The sequence below is a fragment of the Cervus canadensis genome, chromosome 13 (genome assembly GCF_019320065.1).
Source record: "Cervus canadensis isolate Bull #8, Minnesota chromosome 13, ASM1932006v1, whole genome shotgun sequence".
Classification (NCBI taxonomy): domain Eukaryota; kingdom Metazoa; phylum Chordata; class Mammalia; order Artiodactyla; family Cervidae; genus Cervus; species Cervus canadensis.
Genome location: NC_057398.1, coordinates 4,269,155 through 4,282,902, shown reverse-complemented (window position 1 = coordinate 4,282,902; position 13,748 = coordinate 4,269,155). Strand labels below are relative to the sequence as shown.

Genomic DNA, 13,748 nt, shown 5'->3' with positions numbered 1-13,748 from the left:
GATCCTTGGGTACAGAGGGCTGACTGTATGTGGCAGCTGCAATGTACACAAAGGTTTCTTGACATTACAAATTCATTCTAAGGACAGACAGTTCTATTTTAAATAGAGGAATATTCAGGGAAATCAGGTGACAGGACCAAACCAATGGCAGAACTTGGGGAAGGTCTTAATTCACCTGGAAACTTCCATAGTACACTATTTAATTTTTACCCTATTAATACTGCATTTTCCATAAATGTGTAAAGTTTTGTGTGTTCTATAATTCACTGTCACTTTTAGGCAAGGAGATTCTCACTCACGGCAAAATAATACTCCAAAAAGAACACTCTCATTTTCACATAAGGAAAAGCCAGCCGGGTTTCTGTATCTGCATCTGTAAAATTAAAATTGCATCATTTTTCTCAAGACACTGAGAAAGGTACTGAGATCAGCCTCTGTGATGGTAGCGGGTGCAATGTTAAAAATTAACAACCCATCAAAGTTAGCTTTATCTTAGGATTTCAAGGATACTCTCTCTCTTCTCAAGGGCAGACCTTTGCTTCTGTGCAAAGTTCAGCACATCATTCCCAGAAATTCTGCACCCAAGGGAAACTTCATGCTTAATTCAAGTTTGACTTTTGCTCTAGGTGGGCCCTTGAGAGCCCCTGGAAATCAGCGCACCTTCCCATGATGGGGAGAGCTGTTGATGCATTCTACCTCCTGTCTGTCCGTCCACGGCTCTGACATGAAGGTCAGTAAGTCCTGGTCTGGCTTGGCTTCTAGCCCTGCTCTGCTGACCTTACTGACACAGACGTACCTCTTCTGTCATTTCTGAGCCCGGACATGAGACACTGGCCGCCTCCCTCCCCAGCAGACCTGCCAGCAGGGCTGAGGCCTGGGTTTGCGCTGCAGCAGTCCTAAGGCTCTGAGACGAAGAGGCAGGGGTCCCTGTGACAGTTCACTGGGAACTCTGATGGGAGAGCTGGCCAGTCGTTACAGAAGAGTCAGCAACGGGCGGGTTTGATTATGACCAACTTTATTTTCAACCTGCATTGTTGGGCACTTCATGGTAATGTGTTGTTCATCCAATATTGACTTTTGCATATATTTTTAAATCCCCCAAACAATACTTTTACACAGTGTCCTCCCAACAGTAGTCAAGGTCAGAGATGATTTATCCTGTAGCCTCAAGGATGCGAGGACGACGGCACACACCTCGGTGATGGCAGGTGTGTGCAGGTACGTCATGTCCAGCACAAGGCCCAAGCGAGTCAGTCCTTCCGGACAGTTATTCGTTTAAAGCAAGAGAAATAAGCTTTGGAAAAGTTCCACTTTTAACCTCATATGTACTTTTTGTGTAAAAAGCTTTATGCATTTTAAACTGTAGATGTCATGCAGTTCACATTTGTTTGCTCTAAGTACTAAATTGAAACAGATTCAAGAAATCTCATTTTTGGTATATGATTATTTGGTGGAAACTAGACCATCTGAAGGATGGTGACTCAATACACACGATGAATCCAGGATGCACAGAGTCAAATTTTGTCCTGGAAGTTATGTAATATACCAAAGGGCAGAGGTGTCAACGTACCTCAACAGGGCTCTCTTCTGAGACGTGGAGTAACACAGAGACGAAGAGGCTCAGAGGTGTATCATATCAAAGAGGTAATCATTTGTGACTTAGCAATCCTTTATGATAAAAGACTGCTATAGTTTAAATTACTTCATTTAAGTCTGGTTTGAAAAAATACAGCTTTCTGGATAGAAAGCGTCTGGTTAAGTTTGCTGTTCAGTACCTTGTTCTGTTGTTTTTTTTTTTGGTATGTTTGCATGTCGCATCCAGAGCTACAGATTTTCCACAGTGCTTTTCTGCCTCATTCAAGTATAATAGAAATCTATAGAAGCTCTAAGGTTAAACAAACTGTACATTATACAAAAATTAACTTAATTTACAGACAGTCAAAAAGTATTGGCAATGCCCTTTATAAATCTTACCAGAGATGCATCACAAAGGATATTACAGTCAACATAATAGTTCGGTCATCACCGTACAAATGCCATCTCAATTTACGTGATACAGAACTGAGCATTTGTGAAACGTACAAATGAAGAATCAGCATTTTGCACTATATACATTTCTTTCAAAGTAATAGTATTGTCAATACTAATCTAAGGTTCGGGATTTTCTTATTGCATATTCATTGTTGCTGAGGCAGTTAGTTATGATACAATAATGCAATATTCATAATTATTTTAAATAAAAACATTTCTCCTGCCAACAGTAAAAAGTTTTTTTTTCCCCCAAAATCACATGGAACATTGCTACATACAAGTTTACACAAATACTGAAAAACATGACCTTAAGGTATCTGCTTGAAAAGCAGATGTGCATATTTATATGAACTAAATTATGCAAGAAAAAAAATATTGCACAAAATCCTATATTATTTTCAAGATAAAATATGCTTCTTTCTAAATACACATAATTCCCTATCTTGACCAAATCAAAACATTGACTGATTTGCTCAAAAGAACTCGGCCTCTTAAGATTTAAGAAACAGACACGAACAAATTCCTGGGCTAGACAGAGGAAATGCTGACAGTTTGTAAGAAACCATCTCCTATATGAAGAAGTGCTTTCGGGGAATTAGGTCTGGGGTTCATTTTACATCCTTTCATTATGTTCTGATCTACAGCTATCCACCCAGAATCAGGATCCTGTATGTGAAACAAAATGGAATTCACATTAGAAAATTTTTTCATGAAAATAACCTTTTCCTGAAAATCCAGATATTCTAGAAAAAGAAGAAGGAAGATCTACTCATTACGAGAACAGTCACAGTTTTTTTTCCTCTTCACCTTATTTCAGAAGCGATGAATTCATTAGCATTCCTGGGTCTTGTTTGTTAGGATACAAGTACAGACTCCACAGCAGACGTCGCAGACAGCTTTTAAGTGTGTGGGGTGCGGAGGAAGTGTTTGCAGAGAATGCTGTTATCAGGGTAAAGACAGCAAAAACTCCCTGCCGTCAACAGGCGTCCACACGCTCAGTTCTTCCTGAGCGGAGTGGAGAGACTGGTCCCGGGTGGTCCCGAGGGGCCGCGTTCAGCACCGAGCCTTGCTGCCTGGGTCCAGGGGAGCAGAGGGGGCCGGCCAGCCAGCTGGACGAGAACACACGGCTTCTCAGAGCCTCCGAATCTGTCCTTTAGGAGCAGGTCTCCGAGACAGCAGCATTCTTGCACGTCGTATGACAGTGGAAAAGTGGTTCTGTACTGAGAGCATGTTTTAGTTTGAGCAGCTTTAAAAGGCTTTTTTTTTTTTTTTTGGTGATAGAATCTTGGCTGAATAATTCCTAAGGAAAATATATTATCATCATTGTTGTTATTAACAGACTTGCAATTCCTTTTCCTTTTCATTAGCTCCTGCACAGCAGGGACTAGGCCAATTCTTCTATTTCCCTACGTCCACAGTTACTGTACCTTGCCTATGAACAGTACCAAGAGTTGATAAATATTTCTTAAATGAGTTATTAATTTTTAATCAGAGAAATAGTCATGCTTTATTTTGGTGCCTTTCTAAAATAGGCTAAAGTAGGTAGCCATTAAAATATACCACTTAACGACACTTAATGAACCAAGAGTTCCTCAATGCACATGGGACTCTGCTATCCTCTGAAATGCCATGGATGCAATACCTCTGGGGTGAAAGATAGAGTGGGTTTGGGGAGCATGGTGACTGCCTAGAGGCTGTGTGAAGACAGGCCCCAGAACCAAGGGTCGGACTCGTTTATACAGTCCCGTGTAGGACAGGTGTTGCTCCGTCCGGGGAGAAAAATTCAAACAGCAGGGGAGTTCACACATAGTAGAAAATGCTGTCTAGTTAGAAAACATGAACACAGTAAGGACAGAGAACTCTCCTTTCAGAGCTCACCGCCATGTCCCTTCATTCCCCCTACAGCCACCAATACAGGGGAGTCTAGCCTCAGAGCAGACTTTGAATACTCAAAACGTTAACGGTTTAAAATATGAATGCTTGCCGAGTTTTTGTTTTTAATGTGGACTATCAGAGCTGATTTTGTATGTTAAAATAAGGCACAAGTGCAGCTTAAAAATACCTTAACACGAATGTGGTTTGTCAGGGGGTGACTGTCCTCACCACACAGCGTGGTCAGACATCTGGGGAGGTGACTAAGAGAAGAACTCACATTTCTGAGGCCCTGAGGCTTACTGAGCGAGTGGACTAAAACCCAGATTCTGTCAAGGCTACACTCACAATGATCCCATTCTCCAGATGGAGAATTCTAAAGGAAAAAAAATGCCTCATTCCAATATTTGTAGTCAAGGGCTACTTTACATTCTTTTCAAAAATTATGAAGAATATCTGACCGGCAGATTGACAACCAGAGTGACAGTTTTTCCTCCTCATTTAAAATAGCTCTTCTGATAAATGGACTTCTTTGTTATATACTTAAATATAAAATGGAATTTTGTAATGAGTATATAAAGGCAAAATTTAACAAGAACCTTGAATCTTACTTTGGTGTTAAAAAAAGGATTACAGATTTTCACCCTTAGTACTTACAGAGTTCATCCTTATAAGGAAAACAAGATCTGCCTTCCTTCATAAACATGAATAACTGTCCTCCCAAAATATATCCATTTAGATTTTGGAATCTACCTTAAAAAAGAAAACCTTGGTTATTTTCTTCAAATTAGTTAAAGACCGATCTGAATACGTATTTTTAAGCAGTGCTTTTAACAAAACCTCTTCAGGATCTTAACTGAAAATTATTTCAGTAAATATTTTAGAGCACAGTTTTGATGGGAGTTCTTGACTGCCTTGTCAAACCTTTCCTAAAATAAATTAAGAAAATAGTCAAGATTGGGGATGCATGGAGTACATGTACTGAAGGAGCGAACAATCGAGGAAGCACAGCATCACTGTTGTTCACTCCTGATTATTCCTGTCAGTCTAGCCAATCATGACGCAATCAATGCGCGATTCCTTCTCAGAACTTCCAAGTGTGACAGTGAATTTGAGGGAGGAGAGACCAAGTCCCATGCAGAAGAACTGCAAGCAGTGTGTGTGGATACCGCGCGTCAGACCGGAAGCACAGGCCGCGGCCTCAGGGAGGCCGTGCTGGTGTCTCCTCCCCGACGGCAGGAGGCCCGGAGGGAAGGCGCGGCTTTCCCGGGAGGAGGCCGACCAGCGCTCCCTCAGCCAGCGGCTGACCCCGGCCAGCAACGTTTGCCAGCCGCGGGGGCAGGCGGGGGCGAGGAGACGGCGCTTTTCTGCTGGGAGCCCCTCCCCGGGACCCACCGCCCCACCGCGACCACGAGGAAAACGCTGGACAGGCCCAGCAGCGGCGCATCCAACAGCAGACCTGACCTGTGCTCCTCGGAACCGCCCAGGTCGTCAGAGACCGGGAGGGTCTAGAGACGGTCACATCCAAGAGGAGCCTGAGGAGGTATGACAGCCATGGGCAAGGTGGGCCCGGCGCGGGATCCCGGGACGGACACAGGGTCTTAGGGGAGAACCAAGGAATCTGCGTGAAGCATGGCTCATGAACTGTGCAGACGCACTGCAGGGATACAGGGCCCTGAACACCGCGGCCCTGCTGAGTAGGGAGAGGCTGCCCTTGCTCTGCACGGGGCCTGCAGACCTACGACTTGCAAAATATAAAGTCAGTTATTTTAGCGGTAAGTCTGCGATGTCGTGAAGCATTCTGATAAGAGGATTATTAGTTAGGGGAAAAACAGACAGGAACATTTTTCTACTAGGACACTTTGTTTCATCTGGCTTTCTGGGGTGACTCCTAGTTAGCGAAGGCAAAAAGAGGCTGTGAAGAAATTTAAAGTGTCGTTTGTAAACAGCAGTCATTACTTTCACATTGTAATTCAGCACTTCATGTATTTCGCTGAGTGACAGGTATGTCTGTGTGTACCTTTATACTTTTTGGAAAACATGGCTGCAATGTCCACAAGAGAGCTTTTTAAGTTTGAAAATATGAATTCTGTCCTTGATTTGATGATCGAAAAAGGCATTATTGCTCTGCAGAACACATAACTTATCTTTCAGAATTTACACGGAATCCCATAAATTAGGTAAGTATGCTTAATATAGGCTTAGGGTTAAGGCAATTAGTGGGTCAACAGGTTCAGGCTAGTTCTGATAGGTTTTGATATCTTGGCCAGGTCATGCTCAACCAGGTTAGTACAGTAGCTACTACTGGTTATGTGCAAGGGTTAGATGCATACTTAACTTAAATAGGTGGCGTTAAGCACCAAACACTGGGAAATCGGATGCTCAATATATACTTTCAACATACACACATACATACAAACTCATACCTGACTGAAAAGCACAGTAGGAGAATTAGCTTTACGTTTAAAAATCAATGGGTCATCGACATACCACGAGACAAACGCGCGGACGGGGAAGTGTCCCAAATGAAAACTTCAGACAGCAGAAGAGCCGCCTTTCTGACCAGCCCTTGCTTACGACGCGGGGCGGTGGGCTCCTGAACGTCTCCGTGGAAGGCTGGGTGCCCGCGACGGGCGCTTCGTTCGCTGACTTAAGCCTGGTTCCCGCTTGCCCGCCCTCCTGAGATGTGCAGGTCTTGTTGGAAAGCAGACGTGATGTGACACAAGGACACCACCTCCTGAAGCAGCCCAGACCCCGCTGCGGTCTCGGGGGCGTCTTGCCCTTCCTTCTCCCAGGGAACGCACGTGGACAGGCGCCGCCCCAGGCCGGCCTCCGCCCCGTCGCCCGCAGTCGGGCTCAGCTTTTCGTTCCTCTCTGTAGGGGGCGCTCCGGCGCCTGGAGGGGGGCCCGGCTGCCCCTGCGCCGGGGCCCGGCTCTCCGCGCCAACGCCAAGGGGTCGCTCGGCTGCCTCCTCCTCCAGGATGAACAGAGGGTCAGTGCCCGCGCCGGAGGACAGCCGCTTCCTGGGCGACGGAGGCAGCTGCCGGCCGAGCAGGGCGCTGTCGTCCTGGCCCCGGTGCCACCCGGCCTGGTCCCCGGAGCCGCTGCACAGCAGGGCCAGGTCGCTCTCGCTGGGCGCGTTGGATTTGTTCTAAGAGGAGAAACGACACGTTTAGAAGAAATGGAAAGAAACTGTGGCGTTACTTCAGCAACATTCTTTTCCCATTCTGAAATCATTCTCGTGCAAGGCTGGGAACTCGAAGTCCCTGCCCGAGGAGACGCAGCCGCGACGGTGGGTTCGGAACACGGCCCACAGCCCAGGGCTCCGAAGACAGGCACGGCCTGAGACGGGCACGTGCAACTGTCGGCTGCAGAGTTCAACCCGGACGGTGAGTGTCGGCCAGGATGTGGAGAAGAGGGTGGGAGTGTAAACTGATGCAGCCACTTTGGACATCGGCGTGGACAGGCCTCAAGAAATTACAAACCGAACTATGACGTGCTGCAGCCAGACGCAGTACCCCCACTTCTGGGTGTGTGTTCACTGCAGCACTGTTCACTAGAGAAGTGAACACTGGTGAACAGCTTCACATACAGGGAAGCTGTGGGAACAGCTAAATGTCACTGACGGGTGAATGGATAAAGAGAATCCGCTGTGAATATCACTTAGAAGGAAATCCTGCCATTTGGGATAACATGGGTGCTGCTAATGGCACAGACAGTAAAGAATCCGGCAATGCAGGAGACCTGGGTTTGAGCCCTAGGTGGGGAAGATCCCCTGGAGAAGGGAATGGCCACCCACTCCAGTATTCCTGCCTGGAGAATCCCACGGACAGAGGAGCCTGGCACTCTATAGCCGATGGGATCATGAAGAGTTGGACATGATCCAGTGACAAAGAAAACACCAAGGATGGGCCTGGAGGGCATTGCACTAAGTGAAATGTCAGGACACAAACACTGCATGATCTCACTTCTCTGTGGAATCTAGTCAAGCTCATATGTGTAGAGAGCAGAATGGGGTGGGTGTCACTGCGGGGGGAGGGGAGGTGCAAGGAAGACCAGCGAAGCACAGGGACCTAGTATGCAGCATGTGGACCGAACTGCTTTGTGAAGAAGGCAGGTCTCAAGTACTCTGGTTTCAAAGAAGAGGAAAGAAAAGTAAGCTTTGCGAAGTAAGGGATGGCTAATTAGCTTAACTGTGGCCAGCACTTCAAAGTGTATGGGCAAACATCAAATTGTACATCTCAGATGTATACAACTTCTGTCATACTACAAAAAAGCTGAGAAATAAAAAGGATTTGCAAAGAAAATCCTACTAAATAACTCAAAGAACAAGCAAACTATTATATAATCAATGCCAAGATCCGTAATTATTATAGTCAGAACAGGGTAGAAATTACTCCACCTCTCTCTCTCTCGTGTTTTTAAAGAATCCAGTTCAATCTGCTTAAAGTCTTATTCATTTCTGAAACAATGCAGTGAAACATTACTTAAATTCATACCCTTCTAAAATGTTGTGAAGAGCCAAAAAATACAGGAAAAACATGGGAACATTTCATGTTTAAAAGTTCCCCAAAAAAGACAACTATAAAATTAGGTTGTAGGGAAATAATACTGCTTGACAAGATAATTTCAGTTAATGATGAGAAACACCAGCATTTGATTGGAATTTTGTTATAGAAATCATGTCTTAATGATTAACTCTTACGATATTTTTGGAGTTTTGAAACTTACCTTCATGTCGGCCAGCACAGTGAGTGTGAGAAAGTGTTCATTTAATGTTACAGGCTGGAAACTGACTCACCGTGGGCTTGTAATCTATCTCGTCCATCGACCTGAAGAAGTCCAGGCTCCTGGCCGCTGCCAGCTTCCCCTGGTCTGAGCTGTGTGTGCTCAGCGTGTCCAGGATCTCGCCCAGCAGGTCCATCTCCCCCGGCGAAGGAGCCTTTGCTCTTGTTTCAAGGGAGTCGTCACTTTCATAGAAGTAAGCAGAAGCTTCTTCTCCATCTTCAGAGGACAACCTGGAGAAAAACAGGACACGCGCTGGTGATTACGTGACCCGAACGCTATACACAAAGCAACCTCTCACCGACGACTGTCAACCGACGAGGGAGTTTTAAAACCAACGTGGTATTTCTGTGGAAGGACAGTAAAGTGAAGAACTGGTTCATGGCCAAACTCTTTATAGTGATGTACATACCACTTCAAACACGGGAAATCTTGAGTGTGAGCGCTGAGAACAAACTGAAGTTTACGGCTCCTTACCCATCTGGAAGCACAAGCAGGGCTTTTCACAGTCTGATTCTGGGGGGTGTGGGAGCGACAGCCTTAGAAATATCAGACTGAACATCTGGGACTTTCTACATTCTGAGTTCCCTTTCAGTACTTTTGTATGGTTTTTCTTTATTTCCTTTTTTGGAGAATGCATATTCCCTTATCCTTTATTTATTCCTATATATATCCTTTATATCTTAAATAAAGATATATGTAATGGGGAAAAAAGTTGATTCTGTCAAACAGCTTAAAATTGTTTTAAAGTTCAACACATAGTACTATTATTTCCCTTATTATTTGTTAATTTTTACCACTTTCATGAAATTTTCCTTTTCTGATACCTCCCATGGACTGAGGTCCCGCCGCCTCTCCCCCATATTTGGTTTGTTTCAATTAACTCCTCCCACTGTCCTGATGTTCACCTGCCCCTCTTCAGTCCAGGGGGAGGAGGGGGCTTCTGTTTCCCCTTGACCACTATCCTGGGTATTTCTGCAGACATCATTGCTTCCCAGTTATTTCAGGCCTATCTTGCTTTCCCATCTCAAGATTTGTCCCCCATGAGCCTCCCACTAGCCCTGGTTCCTCCTGCTGAAGACGAGACTGCAGGGAGCAGAACCTTTTCTCCAGGCATGCACATGCTTTGAAATATCCCTTGCCACCTAGAGCTTCGGCCAAACAGAGCACGCAACCCACGACTTACTTGCTGGCTCTCTCGGCGTCCTCCTCATCGTCAGCATCTAGGGCTCCGTCCAGGCTCTTCAAAGGCCTGAGCCGTGGCTGGAGAGAGGGATCGACACACTGGCATGAGGAGTGAGGATACTTTAAATACTAAATACTTTCAGAAACTTTAAACAGCAGTTTGATACTCGATATGGTAAGGAACGGCTTCCCTGGTGGCTCAGACGGTAAAGTGTCTGCCTGCAATGTGGGAGACCTCGGTTGGATCCCTGGGCTTGGAAGATCCCCTGGAGAAGAAGTGGCAACCCATGTCAGTATCCTTGCCTGGGGAAGCCCGTGGATGGAAGGAGCCTGGAGGGCTACGGTCCACGGGGGAGGGCCACGGTCCACGGGGGCGGGCCACGGTCCACAGGGGAGGGCTACAGTCCATGGGGTTGCAAAGAGTCGGACGTGACTGAGCAACTTCACTTTCTCACTTTCTCTTTCACACAATGAGGAATACTTCTTAAAGACACACGCATTCAGGGCTTTTGAATATTACCTAGTAACTTGGAGGATACCAGGCAATATTGGTCTGAATGCTTTCTTGCACCTCAAACCAATCAACAAAGTCCCTAGGATGAGTATATCAACACTTCTGTCCAGTCTGTCTGTCAGTCCCTGGTTTAGGAACCCTTGATTTACAGTCCCACCACCAAGCACTCAGCCTCCACTTTCTGTAATTATCAATACTTGCAGCCGTGTTTCTTTTATCCCCTATGACACTCTCCCTCACACCCAGTATTTTACAGCAATGCTGCTCAATCCTGAGTGTGTGTGAGTCTCTTGGAGATGGTAAAGATGTAGGTTCTGAATTTCTGCATCTCTAACTCTTCAGTGAGGTTGGTGCTGTTGGATTTGGTGGTCACACTCTGAAGAGCAAGGTTTTGAATCAAGTCCAGGAAAGCCCATCATTTCATCTGTAAATACTTAACTATGTATCTTAAAAGATATTTTTAGCATTACCAAAGTATCATGATCACACATAGTTACTAACAATTATTTAATATCTCACATTCCCTTCTTACTCCAAGTATATTTTAGAGAGTTTGTTTGGGCCAGAATCTCAACAAGGTAAGCACTGTATTTGGCTGATACGTCACTCATCTCAGAGGATGACACCTTCTCCCTCCCCTCCCCCATGTCTTCTGGGACCTGTACTGTGTTGTTTTACCCTCATTTCCTATAAGCTTGCAATTACATCTGGAAGCTTGGCTAGCTTCCACGTCTGAGTTTTCCTCTGTTTCTGGCAGGAACTCCCGTAGGCGTTGGTGTGGACTTCTCAGCACGCCGCAGTGGGAGGCACAGTCTCACTTGGGGCGGTACCAGGACTGGTGACTGGCTTCAGGTGTAGGTGGCCTGGTGCATCCACTGCAAACCTTACCAGTCTTTTACTCGGTAGGTTTAGCATCCAGTAATTACACTTTTCAAAAGCAGTGCCTCTATATTTGCTTGTTGGGATTCTATAGAGAACTTTGTCGTATTAACTATTTGTCTATTCTGAAATACAATGTGCCCTGGAAAAAAACAGGGTAATTCCTTCTTTCCTTATATGTAACAATTTTTAGAGTGCTGAGCTAATGTCATAACAGTATGTAAAGGTGAGCCATGAGGGGGTCTTTAAAAATTATCATTTGTACATATTTGATATGGCTCCAACCATCACAGTTATTACTCTTGATGTTCAAATCTGTCCCATTTTTACACTATACCATAACCATGTTTTTTAAAATAGTAATCTTTTACAGATTGATCTTAAAATATATACAGGTTAAATTATGTGCTACGGGGTATTTACTTTACTTCAAATTAATCCAGAGTGGGGAGAGTGCATAAGTTTGGCACAGAAATAAGACTGTCCGTGAGCTGATCATTGTTGAAGCTGTATGAAGGGTACCTGGGAATTCTTAGAAGCTTCTCTTTATTTTTGTATGTTTGAATCAGAGAAGGACTACAGAAAAAACCATAGTCAACAAAATGGCAATAAGTACATGCCTATCAATAATCAGTTTAAACATAAACAGCCTAACTGCTCCAATCAAAAGACACAGTGTCATACTGAGTAAAGTCAGTCAGATAGAGGAAGACAAATATCATGATGTCACTTGTAGGTGGAATCTACAAAAACGGTACCAATACACTTATTTACAAAATAGAAACAGTCACATATATATAAAACAAACATGTTTATGGGGGTGGGGAAGAGAGAGAAAGGATAAATTGGGAGATTGGGAATGAAACATACACACTACTATACACAAGACAGGTAACTAATAAAGATCTATTGTATAGCACAGGGAACCCCATTCAGTACTCTGTAATGGCCTATATGGGAAAAGAATCTAAAAAAGTGGATGCATGTATATGATTCACTTTGCTATGCAGCAGAAAATAACAACATTGTAAATCCACTATACACCAATAAAAATTTTTAAAAATAAGTAAATAGCATCTGACAATAAAAAAATATATTTATGTGCCCAACATTGGAGCACCTAATTATATAGAGCAAATATTAACAGACGTAAAGGGATAAACTGACAGTAATACAATAATAGTAGGGAACTTACGTTAATGGACAGATCATACAGACAGAAAATAAGGAAACACACTGGCCGTAACACATTAGACCACGTGGACACGCAGAGACCATTCCACCCCAAGACAGAATACACATTCAGGTGCACATGAACATCGAACATTCTCTGGGATAGATCACATGCTGAGCCACAAGAAATCTCAAATTTAAAAGGACCGAAACCATATCAAGCATTCTTTCTGAACACACTAGTACAAAACTAGAAACCAATTACCAGCAGAAAACTGAAGAAGCAAAACTCATGAAGACAAAGCAACATGCTACTAAACAACCAATGGGTCAATCAAGAAATCAGAGAAAATATCAATAAAGCACCCTGAAATAAATGAAAATAAAAGACACTGTTCCAAAATTGATGGGATGCAGGAAAAGCAGTTCTAAAAGGAAAGTTTATAGCAACACAGACCTACCTCATGAAAAAAAAATTCATATAAACAGTCTAACTTTATATCTAAAACACCTAGAAAAAAGAAAAAGCCCTAAGTGAGTAGAAGGAAGAAACCAATTCAGATCAGAGTACAAATAAAATAGAGACCCTAAAGACAGAAAAGATCAATGAAACTAAGAACTAGTTCTTTGAGAAGCAAACAAAATTGATAAACCTTTAGCCAAATCCATCAAAGAAAAAAGAGGGCCCAAATCGATAAAATAAGAAATGAAAGAGAAGTTACAACCAATATGAAGGCTCATGGGACTACTACAACATCTCATATACCAACAAACTGGACAACCTGGAAGAAAAAGATACAGTCCTAGATACATACCATCTTCCGAGACTAAACAGGGGAAGAAACAGAAAATCTGAACAGACTAATTACTTACTAACAGTGAAACTAAATCCGTAATTAAAAAAAAAAAAAACAAAACTCCCAACAAACAAAAGTCCTGGGCCAGAAGTCTTCACAGGTGAATTCTACCAAACATTTAGAGAAGAGTTAACAATACTCCTCCTCAGAGTATTCCAAAAACTTGCAGAGCAGGGAATGCTTCTCAACTTAAAGGCCAGCATTACCCTGATAACAAAACAAGATAAAGATATTACAACATTGAAAATGAATTCTATTTTTTCAAGATAGAAAATTACAGACTAATTTTCCCGATGAACATAGATGCAGAAATCCTCAACAAAATACTAGCAAACCAAATCCAAGAATACATTAAAAGGATCATATAATGGTTAAGGGATTTCTTCTAGAGATGCAAGAGTGGTTTAATACCCACAAATCAGTCCATGGGCTAATGAGTGAGAGAAAGGAAA

The 13,748-nt window shown here is 43.6% G+C and overlaps 1 protein-coding gene and 1 long non-coding RNA gene across 4 annotated transcripts in view; one reads left to right on the top strand and one right to left on the bottom strand.

The window, feature by feature from the left end:
* The window catches only part of LOC122451660, a 44,261-nt gene extending 35,447 nt beyond the window's left edge, over nt 1–8,814 (top strand). Inside the window, exon 3 of the long non-coding RNA XR_006272495.1 lies at nt 8,688–8,814. This is a non-coding gene — a long non-coding RNA (uncharacterized LOC122451660). The remainder of the gene's footprint in view (nt 1–8,687) is intronic.
* The window catches only part of DENND1B (DENN domain containing 1B), a 285,090-nt gene continuing 272,340 nt past the window's right edge, over nt 999–13,748 (bottom strand). For all 3 annotated transcript variants that reach the window (XM_043484553.1, XM_043484552.1, XM_043484554.1), the window contains 3 exons: nt 9,875–9,951; nt 8,705–8,921; nt 999–7,054 (listed from right to left, as the gene is read on the bottom strand). In XM_043484553.1, coding sequence (XP_043340488.1) covers nt 6,554–7,054; nt 8,705–8,921; nt 9,875–9,951 — 795 coding nt within the window. In that variant the 3' untranslated portion in view covers nt 999–6,553. The remainder of the gene's footprint in view (nt 7,055–8,704; nt 8,922–9,874; nt 9,952–13,748) is intronic.